Genomic DNA, 13,729 nt, shown 5'->3' with positions numbered 1-13,729 from the left:
AATAACAAGTGGAAAACTGGTGTCTCTCTTGGAACTTTCTACCTAGCTCTGCCTTATGTGGTTGTGGAAATTCCAACACACATATCAGTAACGCTACAATTCTGCATTTTCTCTATATTGTAGGTTTACCAGAAGTGGGCACTGTAGACTTTCAAGGATGTGTTTCCAGTGGACCATAAAAGTATGGCTTGGGATAATTTGAGAAATTCTAAAATAAGTGAGTCCTTCATTTCTTCACTAAACATAGTAGCATTAAGCTGTTTCTTCTGTAGTGCTCACAATGGTCCTAATCTTTCATCAATTCAAGTGGGGAAATTTCCAATACTTTTTATAAAATAACATGTTCTAGAATTAGTTCCCCTAAAAGTGTTCTTAACTTCACCATAAGTCAGTTTACAATCAATTTAAAAAGTTGATTTCAAGGATCATTGTTTCATAAAATTCTAGGCACTCTTTTGTATACTCTGTAATGTATTTTAAAAGAATCATTTTCCCCTTATTACTTTCTTTTTATGGTTAAAATGTATTAGCATTTCAATGATTGCATTATTTCTTGAAATACACAAAGACTGAATATCTCTTCTTACAGGACGTATGGAAATATTCAGCCACAATTGCTTTTAAAAAAAGAGACTACAGTCTACTGATTCTACAGTTCCTGCATTCATGGGTTAGTCTGTATCAGGATTAAATTGGGTCAATGGACCATGAACAACTTGTATCATTACAGGCATGAAAGGGCCATTATCATCTATCAGGTCAAGCTGCAGAAGGTGAAAATAAATGATCTTGGCAAAAAAAAAAGAGGATACTTATCCACAATCTTTAGGTCTTCTAAAAGCAACGTCTTTATTAGTTTCATTTAGGAACAGTCCCAGATAAAATTAAAATTTTATTTAGATGTTTCACTAATCTTCACAATTACTGTATCTGCTTTCACAAATTGCAATGGCTATAGCAGAGTCCAATTATTATGAGAAATGAAATCGAAACGCCAGCAATGGAGCAGGAAGACACCATGCAGCTGTACGAGTACAAAGACAATGGAAGTTCAAGAACTGAAGTGAGTGCCCTGTAGATGGGGAACTCCCTGGCGCTTCTTACTCCCTAATACTTAGCTTGAGGTTCAGAGGAGATTCATGGACTCGTTCAGGTCACCTTAGCAATAAGTGTATTCCCTTAAAACGGAATGAGAGAAAAATGGCTCCTCCCTAAGGCTCCCATTTACCGTCTTGGAATAACTTGTCACTTGGGATATTGGGTCAAAACCCAGAATACTAAAGGGACGTGGCATCATGGCAAATATGTTTTATAATGTAAAGTGAAGCCCTGTGGCTTTTATGCCAGGGAAGCAAAGTAGTTGGTTAAAAACATTTGTTTTTTGGCATCTGTAAAAAGAAGGTCACAGAGGACCTTCATAGCTGAAGGAAACTCACATGATGTAAACATGTTTTAGGGGTCTAATGTTATAGCCCGATTTTTGTTGTTGTTGTTGTTACTGTTTTTGTTTTTCTTCAGCTGTGCTGAGGGAGCAAAGTGGCTGGTTACAAACTTGTTCATTCACTTGTTATTGTAAACAAAGTTTATAATATTACCCACTAGCTGTCTTTTACTCTATACTTCACTCTTTCAGGTTTATCCTTGAGTTTTGTAAGTTACAAAACAGAGATTAATGCATATGCATATGCATGCATTAATTTATTTAACAAACATTTATTCAGCACAATTATATATGCCAAGAGCAGGGGAGGATTTCATAGACATGGAAGCATGTCTTGCCATTAGAGAGCTGATGATGTAGTAGGAAAGCTAACAGTATTTTCAGAAACCATAATTCTAAAAAAATTACCCAGTAGATATATCCAAAAATACATATTTTTAAAAGAAGTTCAAGTGTTTTGGAGCTCTTATCAATTTTGACTCACAGCTTCTTTGTATTTCTTGAATTATTTGAGAAATAGGGAGACATTTTATGTTTCTATTTGAATAGATACCACTAAGGCATTAAGCGGAGTTTAAGTCAAATTAAATTTTTTTTCAGTGTTGCTTTTCTTGCACTTAGCTTTGCAGTTCACTGTGTGTGTGTTTGCATGTATTTTTACTATGCTCTCAGTCAACCTCTCAATTTCTTCCTAGAGTTGAATGAACTAGTACTGCCTTCTGAACTTTGATTATTTATACCAAAAATGATTTTATAAGTATATTTCTTCAATCATTTTCAAGAAAAAAATTATTACCACTATAATTATTTTAATCAGCTGTAACAATTTCATAGTTGCAATTAGTAATGGACGGTATCAACTTTCTCAGAAGCATTATCAGGTTTTCCTACTCAGAGGCTAGCTTTCTATACTAACTTTCAACTCTTAGAGGGTATATTACTTCTGAAGATTTTATATCACTGGAATAGTATCTCATATTTTCACTTAAATAGTATTTGTGGGTGGTGTGTTGGTGTCTCTATTTTTTTTTTCCCTCCTCTCAGGTTGGACATTCTGCAAACTAAGTGAGATAAATAATTTTATCCTAAATATTGTCAGTTCAAGGCTATAGAAAATAAAGTTTCAACTCCCAGATTTACTGCTTTGTTTGGTCAGACTATTTTCAAAGCTTTCATACGCCCGTTTTGTCCTTTTTGTTGTGTCTTGTTTCTCTCTGTGTGTGCCATCTGTAATTTGAAAGCACTCACAGCTTTTCTACCATGTTGGTGTACAAGCTAAAACCACAACTTTCTCCAAAATATCACTTTCCCTTACACAGAAAGTTTCTCCTGTGTATAAGGTGCTGGTACAACTTAGATAGGTTTAATAGGTGAAAATTTCAAACTGGTATTGGTTACATGGAGGGTAAAAGCCCTGTTGATGATGAACTTTTAAGGGAAGTAAAGGGTCAGGATCAGCAAGTTACTTGTAATCTCAGGAATAGTCTGTTTTAAAAAAAGGAATTTCTCTTGGGGGGCCTGGGGGGCTCAGTCGTTAAGCGTCTGCCTTCAGCTCAGGTCATGATCCCAGGGTCCTGGGATCGAGCCCTGCATTGGGCTCCTTGCTCAGCGGGAAGCCTGCTTCTCCCTCTCCCACTCCCCCGCTTATGTTCCTGCTCTTGCTATCTCTCTCTCTGTCAAATGAATAAATAAAATCTTAAAAAAAAAAAAAGGAATTTCTCATTAAACATAACATATCTCTTGCCGGTGAACTGTTATCATAGGAATTAATGAATGAAATGGGCAAAGTGTAAACTGTATAAATGAGAGCTAAAAGATACAGCTAGTGCTTTGCTCCTTGCTGCCAGATCTCTATTTTTTTTTTTTTTTTCAAAAGTAGCCAAAAATCCAGCACTGTATACAAAATGTCTCAATATTTTAAGTTTGGGAAAGTAATTCAAATAAATTTAAAACACTGTAGAGATAAAGCAAACATATTAATGAGAGTTGTCAGTTTGGAACCTTGCTCTAGGCAACCTGCTTTGGCCCTTTAATTTCTGTGTGTGAATTGAGGAAAAGAAGAACAAACTTCCCAATCTATTGATTTCTGAGCTCCGGCATAAGCCAGAGCACCAGCCAGAAAAATGTGGTCAGGAAGCTGACTTAAACACAGGCTCCCTTTTCTCTCTTCTGCATTTCATTAAACCCCCTCCTGGCTGATTCCCCTCCCTCACTGGTGCTCCCTGGACTTTGTATTACTTGAAGATACAGAGACAAAATAAATAAATAAATAAATAAATAAATAAATAAATAAATAAATAAATAAAAATAAAAATAAATTTAAAAAGATTCTGATCTACTAACCTTTAGCCTTGACAATGGCTTTAGATTTACAAAATAATTAACAAGGATTAAATAATTAACAGTAATAACATAGTATTCTCATCAATATCACTTACATATTATCTTCCACATATTTACCATCTCCTCTCAAAAACAACCAAATGATAAAGATATTATCCCTGATTTACAAAAGAAAAAACTGAAATTTAAGGGACGATAATAGAGTTGAGTAGGTTCTCCAGAGAATAAGCGAGTGAGTAGAAATTGGAGCCCTTGTTTTTCAGCGTCTCTCTTCTGCTCTTTCGCAGAGGAACATCCAGGGGAACACCAGAGGCAATAACCCGAGTTACTCAACATTTGACCTTGTTTTCAAGAATCATGTACCTTGTCTTCAAGAATCATGTACCTTGTCTTTCCAACACCCCAAATAGTCAGCGTCTCATCACTGGACTCCTTCAAGCTTATACTAATTTCCTTTTAAACTGACTCCAAGTACTTACAAAATACATAAGAGGTGGTGCGGTTAACATCTGTGACTATTTGGACCAGAGACTGGCCCTGTGGTTTGCAACCATTAGAAACAATTATAGCATCTCTTTGGCAGGTCAAAGAGAAATTCATTAACCTACTGCTTCAACATTGAGTTGCAATGGCTTCCAATAGGGCATAATGCCCATATTTAGAAAGAAGATATTTCTATCCTCTGAAAGTACCTATGTAAGCAATCTTATAACCAGATTCATGCTAATAAACTTAAATTGGTCTATATATATATAATTATATATACACACACATAGACAAACATATACATAATTATACATATATACACATATATGTACATGCACAAGATAAGCAATCTGACTCAGAATTTCTGAGATAATTGAATTAAATATTCATTTAAAAGGTAATTTTTTATGTCAAAGTGAATCTGTAAAAGTCAAACTTCTTTACCCATATCTTGGGTCCAAAGCAATGGCCCTGGGGTGTTCCATGGCTCCGGCTATTAGTGTAGTTCTTAAAGAACCATCTAGTTTGGCCACTTCAATTTGGTCCAGATTGCTGTCTATCCAGTATATGTTGCCTGCTATCCAGTCGACTGTCAGTCCTTCTGGGGTAGCCAGGCCATGCTCCACGACCACTTCTATTGCACTAACCCCTACAAAAAAAAGGAGACCAATACTTGTACCCATTCAAGAAACGTATTACACACACACACACACACACACACAGGTCTACTTAACAGCAGTACCGAGTTTTTAAGCAATACATTGAGTTTGAAAGATATAGTGCAAATATGTTACCTGGCACGATGGAAACTAAGAAGACTCCAAATTTAGAATTACTGATCTTTCCTACCGGAAATTTTTAAATTCTTAAGCCCTTTTAGTGACAGTGAAGTAGAATTTTTAAATAACTCTTGATGCTAACAACAATGTTTAGGTTTCAAAAAGTTATTTCTTGTTTTGGACTTTTGAAATAGAACACAGGATTTGGGGAACAGGAATGATGGGCTAGTTCAAATGAGTGCAGTTTAGTATCAACACTGATCTTCAGGGGTAGAATAAAGAGCAAATGTCCCCCTGGGCCAACATGCATTATAGCTAGTCAGCAGCACCCTTTTCTGAAGCATGAGAGAGAAGATAACTTTACTGCACTTACCGTTAAGAAAGATAAGCCCCAATCACACTCCCTGCCCCTTCCTGGGCCAGAAGACTTACATGATATAACATGATAACAAATAAGAGAGGAAGGCATTAGTTTGGTCTAAATAAAAATAAGCAATTTGGTAACGTTCACCAATGATCTATTCATCCACTTCTTAATTTCTTTTGTAATTAAAATAATTATTTTTTTCCTAATAGGATAACCCTTCTTGGGTTATGACATTGCCAGTGTTTTTGTTAGACATTTTTTTCTTTTAAACCCTTAACCATCTAAGCTCAAGGATCTAAATCCATCACTTGAAATCAGTCTCTTGCAATATGCCACAGGACACAAATTCACATGTGATAATTATATCGTGTTTATTACCATTTTTCCAAAATTGCAAAGGTGACTTCAGGAGAAATTCAGATTTTGATAGAAACACCTGGGCTTTGGGATGCTACACAGACCCAAAATTTTCAAAAGGATTATACATATATTTATCTCAGAGCCTTGCTACTTAAGAAAAGTGTAGATTAGACAGAAGAAATAAGTCAAATTATGATAAAAACATTTAGTTCATATTAGTGGTCTTTGTAACAATTCATTATTTGTTTAAATTTTGCTGAAAGATGGTAACAAAATGAAAACATTTTAACTCACAAACATGTCTACTAGTATGTGGAAAGCAGTAGTTATTTCTTATAAATATTTTTCTTCACCAAATGTCCATGGGAAAGCTCATAATTTGAAAATGGTATGCATAGCGCAGGCTTTTGCCATTCATTCCCCTCCCTCAACAGATCTTCACACATATACTTGACATCCCTGGTTTTACATACATGAGGGAGAAGATAAAGAATGGAAGTGCAAAGATTAATCTAAATCCCATCTGATTACAGCATATTTTTCTAGAATTTTCAATTAAAAATTACCTCCACTTTCAGAAAGCTTGCCCCGGTATATTCTGTCTTCTACAACATCTGTCCAATAAAGTAAACTTTGATTGAAGTGAAAATCAAGCGCTATTGTGTTTCTCAACCCAGGAACAAGTAGGCTATAGTCTCTTTTATGAAGATCAATCCTTCTGATCTCATGGCGGATAGAAAAGATGATGAATGCTTCAAAAGGATCTGAAAATAAATTTATTTTTAATAGGCTTATAAAAATATTTATATGCTTTCATAATTAGAGTAAAACACTTGAGGTCAAGCCTAATTATTTACAAGCATAATTTATTATATAATTCTGTTATTATAGGAGCAATTTCTTTGAATCTAACATTTAAAAGAAACTTGAAAATTTTAGGTTTATATGTATTCATTAAAATAAGGTATAAATATGGTTTTTTCCCTTGGATTTTTCTACACTTGATTCTGATTAAAGAATACAGGAATTATTGGAATTCTAAGACAAAATGGGGGTTTTCTATCTTAGTGGAGCTTCAGCTGACAGTTCAAACCTCAGAAACATCAACACAGGTTATTGCTAAGAGTTGACTAAAACGAGTTCTGCTACTCTTAACCCATTACATGTCTACAGCTCCATAAAGGAAAGAGAACCAATAAAAGAGGATTTCTGTGAAGAGAGTTACAGGCTTACAGTTAGAGTGTACTCCCCATAAGAGGGTAGATGATGGCTTTCTCCACAGTCTGAAATTTACTAAAATTACATTATCAATTTGGAAATGTGTCAAGTCCTGTACCAATCACTGTTGGACATACTGAGTTAGACATGAATTTTGCTTGGTAAATATACATTTTGAGGGAGGGGACCCAGGCATACAAAGATTTCCCCCCATTTCCATGTTAGTACCATTCCTCTGGGCTTTCCTTTAGGGAAATTTGTTTTCCTACTTTAAGTCTAGGCACACTCTTTGAATGTGACCAGCCATAATCATCTCTTTCCATGGTGACTGGCTCAAGAGGGGGATGTGAGATCTAAATCAGGCTAATGGGTCTATAAACTTCCAGAGAATATTTCAAGCTGAGGGTAAAGAGTCTCTTTTCTTTTAAGGTCACAGATCTCTAAGCCTAGTAATGCCAGTATCCATGCCCTTGTAGTTTGTATAAGTCTACTTGTGATATTGTAGTAGAAGAGAAAAAAGCCAGAGAGAAGGAAGCAGCAATGACCTGGGGATGTTCAAGTCCACAGGCTAAGGATGTTCAAGTCTGCAGTTGCAATTATCCCTAAGTCTAGTTCCTTCTTTCATATTCCCTATACATTTCCCACACTTCAGATATGTAAGCCAACTCACTTAACTCCAACTCAGTTTGAAATGGGTTTTTGTCAGTTGCAACCACGTTTACTGTTCTTCTTAATCTCCATCCCTCAGAGAGGTCTTTCCTGGTCAGTTTCCCAATAAAGGCCATTTTTATTATTTTACATCTCCACAACCTATTTATTCTCTTTGAAGTGTATTTTAAAATCGCTATTTATTTGTTTGTCATCTACCTTCGTCACTGGTTTATATGCTTTCTTAAAACAGGGATCTTGTCTGCCTACCTCATTATGATGGCCCTAATACCAAGCACTGGGGAGGACATAATACATACCAGGTCTTAGTTATAGAACAGTGCTAACCTAGGATGCTGCTGTTGGGGTAGGGAAATCACTGGCCATTTTTTTTTTTTCACTGTACTTGAATCTACTTCAGTAAGTTCTGCCTAGGACATTAAGTAAATGTGTTTCAAATGAACAAATGTGAAACTGATTCCATCTTAAGAAAGTAGCTTATAGCTAGCCGGGGACGGAGCCCTGCAATGATCAGCAGAGCCACCTACGGCAGGTGAATACATAGTATAAGTAAGCCCAACCAAGGCCACAAGACTAGTCCAAAGGCCTGAGAACTTGTGAACAATAATTTTGTATATTGTTGTGATCTTATAGGTATTGTGGTTATTTATTGCACAGTATTATGGTGTTTATTACAAACATTACTGTGCCAGTAGCTAACTGATATAAAACACCAAACGTGTGTCAAACAACTAGCACGAAACAGCTCCCAATAGAACAAATACTCATAAAATTTTAAACCAAGAATTTAGCATTTTTGAAGTAAAGAAAATGGTTCTATTGGATGTACAGTTATTTAAAAGGGAGAATACCTAATTTTGGATCAGGATCCCTTGTGCGAATCTGCTCTATGAAACAACAGCCTGCCTTTGAAATTTTCCTTATTTTTTCAGAAAAGGTCTTTACCTGTAAAATGGATTTAATGATAACCTCCTTTCAATTTAACTTAAACTATCATTACCAGAATCCAATTAAATAATGCGTATACATTTGTTTTATAAGCTCAAAGTCATCACAGTGAATACAAATATGGAGGTAACTGTGAGGTGGTCAAAAAGTAACAGATTTGAAGTCACAAAATGAGGATTTAAAACTAGAGCCCTTCTACTGATTGGCTGTGTGCATTTGAGAAGTTTACTTAAACTTTCTGGTCCTCAATACTTTTTTTATTTATAAAATATATAACATACTGAGTTATCAGGATAATTGATAATTAAAAGTGTGGATACTTAATATTTTAAGAAATGTTTAATTATTATTGTAAGTCTTAAATTTCAAAGATTTCTCAAAGGAATAAGCAAAAGAAAAAAGTCTGCAATGATAATACACCAAAAGGAAGTTGGATATTTATTAGCATGTACCAAAGCTAGTGACATTTCAGCTCTGAAGAGCTTCCCCATCCTTTGGCATAGAGTTTGCCCTTAGTTAAGTAGTAAATTAGAGGTGGGCAGCTACTTGCTAGAGCAATTTATACTTAATAGCTACTAAGGGACACAGAGTTTCAAAACCGCAAAGCAATGATGTGCTGCCTCTTCCTTAGAAAATCACACCAGAGGGCGCCTGGGTGGCTCAGTTGGTTAAGCAACTGCCTTCGGCTCAGGTCATGATCCTGGAGTCCTGGGATCGAGTCCCGCATCGGGCTCCCTGCTCGGCAGGGAGCCTGCTTCTGCCTCTGACCCTCCCCCCTCTCATGTGCTCTCTCTCTCTCATTCTCTCTGTCTCAAATAAATAAAATCTTTAAAAAAAAAAAAAAGAAAAAAAAGAAAATCACACCAGAAAAAGGAAAAAATTAAAAAAAAAAAAACAGAAAGAAGGAGGGAAAAAAGAAAGAAAGAAAGAAAGAAGAAAGAAAGAAAGAAAGAAAGAAAGAAAGAAAGAAAGAAAGAAAGAAAGAAAGAAATGCAAGTCCCACTTTCACTAACACTGGAAGACATCTGTTACCAAAACACCAGAGCATTAGAGGATGGACTGATGAATGCCTTCAAAGGATGGACAGTTTCTGAGAGAGGATGCCTATAGCTGTAGATACAAAGAAAATGCTAGCAGAGCACAGTTCTCAAAGGAGGTAGCATAACTAAGGGGCAAATCCAATAATCACTTTTTGGGAAAAGAGGATGGGAATAAACTTGGTCTCAGAAACTTCTCTGGGCGCACTGTCACCGTAGAGACTCATAAGGAGAATCTGAACAAAGAAACAAACAGGCATGTAATACGTTAAGTGAAAGAAGCCAGGTTCAAAACTACAGAGGTGGGACTCCTGGGTGTCTCAGTTGGTTAAGCATCTGCCTTCAGCTCAGATAATGATCCCAGAGTTTTGGGATCGAGTCTTGCATCCGGCTCCTTGCTCAGCAGGGAGCGTGCATCCCCTTCTGCCTGCCTCTCTCACTCTCACTCTCTATTTCTGACAAATAAATGAAATCTTAAAAAAAAAAAAGTCTACAGACAATATTATTATTCCATTTCTATGACATTTTGGAAAAGGCAAAACAATAGAGACAGAAAACAGAACAGTGGATGCCAGAGACAAAGGGTGGAAAAGGGCTTGATTACAGATTTTTAGACAAAAATCTCTAACCTTCCTACAAACCACCACCAATCAAGAAGACAAAAGGGAAACAGAACAAAAACAAAACAAGAACAAATGCACACTAGCAACAACAATGAAGAAAGATAAGGAATCTGGGAATGAAATTATTTAAAAAATATACAAAGATTATACGAAGAAATTTTAAAACATTAATGAGAGGAATAAAGACTTTGGAAAGGCATATAATATTATTAGATAGAAACAAAAAGAAAAAAAGTAATGTCCCAAAGAACTTGCTTCTGCCTGAATTAATTTATAAATTTCCTGTAAACATGATAGTTTTAGGGTACCTGGAGAAGAAATTAAGTTAGAGAATTTCCTGACTTAATATAAAAAATAATTTCTAGATAGCTTAATAATTTTGATGTAATAAATGACACTATGAAAGTCTTGGAAGTAAACATAGAATAATTATTTTTAGAACTCTAGAATGAAAAAAAGCCTTTGTCCATTTGACACAAAGCATGGAAGACCTAAAGAAAAAAGTGATTTTTAATATACGTTAAAAAATTGTAGGAGAAAGAGACAAGTGATAAACTGCATAGAACATTTGCAATATAATAAGTGGCTAAATTCTTTAATATATATGAGCTCCTATAAATGGACAAAATACTCAAATAAATAATAGGCAAAGGGTATTAAACAGATAATTCAAAGAAAGGAAATATAAACAACTTTTAAATTTTAAAAAGTATACAGTTTCTCTCATAAAATGATAAACGCATTCAAAACATGAAAATGTTTGATAAGACACTATATTGATTAAAGTGTAGGCAGAAAACACTCTGAAATATTGATAATCTAAGTATAAACTGTTATAACCTATATAGAGAGCCAATGGGCAATACCCATCACACACACACACACACACACACACACCCCTTGACCAACTAAGTTCATTTATAAGGAATTACTCTAAAGATACAGTTTTACATATGAAAAATGGCAGATGAGTAAGGAAATGTTATCCAATATTATTTTTAGTAGCAAAAGATTAGAACAACAGAAATGTTTATGAACAGGTAGCTGGCTAAATAACTTATGGTACAGTCATACAGTACAAGGTTATGGGGCTACATAAATTAATGTGATTGATACAGAGGTACAGATACTGAATAATTCCAAATATTTTATAAGTTGAAAACAGCAAGATATAAACAGTACCAAAAAACAAAATATCAAAAACAAAATATTTTTCTAGAACTGTATGAAGGTAAAGCATAGAATACTTGAAGGCTTAATGAGGGAATGTTGTTACCTCTTCTATGGCAACTGGTGACTGGGGTTCAGAAATGGGGAGAAAATTTTCACTTTATTTTCAGTTGATACAATTTTTTTAGTACTAACATATATTTTTCTACTAAGATTAACAATTTTTAAGAATAAAAATTCAAACTAGTCATAGAGGAATTATCATTTCCTGATTCTTAGAAACACTCATAAATAAGATAAAAATTGTTTGGGCATGACATATATGCTGAGCAAGGTAATTCAGTATGACAAATACTGTAAAACATGTTTTGGTTTTTTTTTCCCCCTTTCAGGAGAACTCATATTTCTACTACAGCAATATTTAGGAGATCATTTACTGCTCTTACTTTCATGCTCTATTTGAGAAAGTATACTCTCCTAAACCAAAAATTACTGACTTGTTTGTTACAACTGGATGTAGAAAGGAATTCTACAACAGAAGTCCTGGATTCTACTCTTGCATCTGCTACAAATAAAGAAAAGTCATTAAACTATATAGGTCTTGTCTTGATTTTTAAAATAAAATACTTTTGGTGCTATATGATCTAAAATTTCATGTGTGAAGAATCTTGATGAAGCAATATTAATATTAACCAAAATAGGCTTTAAGGCAAATAGCTTTTGTAGAAATAGAAAGTTCTCTATTATATGACAAGACAACAGATAAACACAGATAAAACTCTTAAAATGGTGTGTGCCTTCATAATCTAGGCTGAAAATATATAAGGAATTAAATGGAGAAATTGATAAATCCTTAATCATATTGTGAGATATTTATAACAAAATTATAATAACAAGATGATTAAAATAACAAAATAAACAAAAAGCTAAGTCCACCAGAAATATATAGATATCTGTACATCAAAATTGAAGACATGCTCTCTTTAAGCACACACAGAATATGCAATAAAATGGCCATGTTCTAGTCCACAAAGTAAGTCTCAAGAGAAAGCAAATAATCAACCTAATAATGGACATCTGTTCTGAGCACAATGGAATTAAATTAAAAATCAATTATAAAGACTGGTAAGCTCCTCATATGCTTTAACCCTAAAAATAATTGCTAAACATTTTCTTGACCAACAGGACCTCAAACAGGAATTCAGAAATAAAGATATTATGGCAACAGATGTATAGATTAAGAAGCATGAACAATTAATATTAATGAAATAGAGAATCAGTTCCTGAATGGTGAAATAAGGATCCAAAAATCCTCTCCTTCATAAGAACAGTGAAAACTCTGGCAAAATGGTGAAAATCACCTTTTTCTGAACTCTAGAAATTCAACAAAGTCCAATAACAATTAAATGAGTGCTTACTCAAGAAAAACTGCTGAATGTCAGTATTATGTGGTGTTTTAATATGTATCAAACCCATTCTCCTGTCCTTAGCTTCATTGCAGATTAAAAAAAAAAAAATGGTCCACAAATCTCCAGAGGGGGCTCCCAAAAGCCCAAACTCCAGCGAACTGTTCAATGGGGGAAGAATGGCCTTTTCAAGAAAATGTGCGGCAGGAACTTGATTTCCACATTCCAAAGAATGAAGTTGAAACCTCACACCATATATAAAAATTAATTCAAAATGTATCATAGACCTAAATATAACAGCTAAAATTACACAACTATTGGAAGAATACTTAGTGACCCTAGATTAGACCAAGACTCTGAACAGTCATTTCACCAAAGGGCCTATAAAAATGACCAATAAGCACATGAGAAGATGCTCAACATCATTAGTCATCAGGGAAACACAAATCAAGTACAAGATACCAGTTCACACCCCCTAGAATGACTATAATAAAAAAGATGGACAATGTCAACTGATGGCAAGATTGTGTAGACATTGGAACCCTCATGCACAGCTGTCAGAATTTTAAAATGACACAGCCACTTTGGAAAACACTCTGGCAGTTCCTCAAAATGTTAAACATTGACTTATCATACGAGCCAGGAGTTCCACTCTTATTTGTACACACAGGAGAAAAGAAAATGCATGTCCACACAAAAACTTGTACATGAATATTCATATCATAATTCATATAATCAAATAATAAAAATTCAAATGTTCATCAACTGATGAGTGGATAAACAAAATGGTATATCAATACAAGAAATATATTATTCAGGAATAGAAATAAATAAAATACTGATATATGGTAAAACATGAATGAATCCTGAAAACATTATGCC

At 34.6% G+C, this 13,729-nt stretch overlaps 1 protein-coding gene across 1 annotated transcript in view; it reads right to left on the bottom strand.

Annotated features, from left to right (window-relative positions):
- The window catches only part of LRP1B (LDL receptor related protein 1B), a 1,834,834-nt gene that overhangs the window by 604,460 nt on the left and 1,216,645 nt on the right, over nucleotides 1–13,729 (bottom strand). The window contains exons 24-25 of the mRNA XM_035008121.1: nucleotides 6,343–6,540; nucleotides 4,715–4,919 (exon numbers count right to left, since the gene is read on the bottom strand). Coding sequence (XP_034864012.1) covers nucleotides 4,715–4,919; nucleotides 6,343–6,540 — 403 coding nt within the window. The remainder of the gene's footprint in view (nucleotides 1–4,714; nucleotides 4,920–6,342; nucleotides 6,541–13,729) is intronic.

This window comes from Mirounga leonina, unplaced genomic scaffold (genome assembly GCF_011800145.1).
Source record: "Mirounga leonina isolate KUSES-001 unplaced genomic scaffold, KU_Mleo_1.0 Mir_151, whole genome shotgun sequence".
Classification (NCBI taxonomy): Eukaryota; Metazoa; Chordata; class Mammalia; order Carnivora; family Phocidae; genus Mirounga; species Mirounga leonina.
Note: the sequence above shows the minus strand (reverse complement) of the source record. Positions and strands in the feature narration are given on the sequence as shown.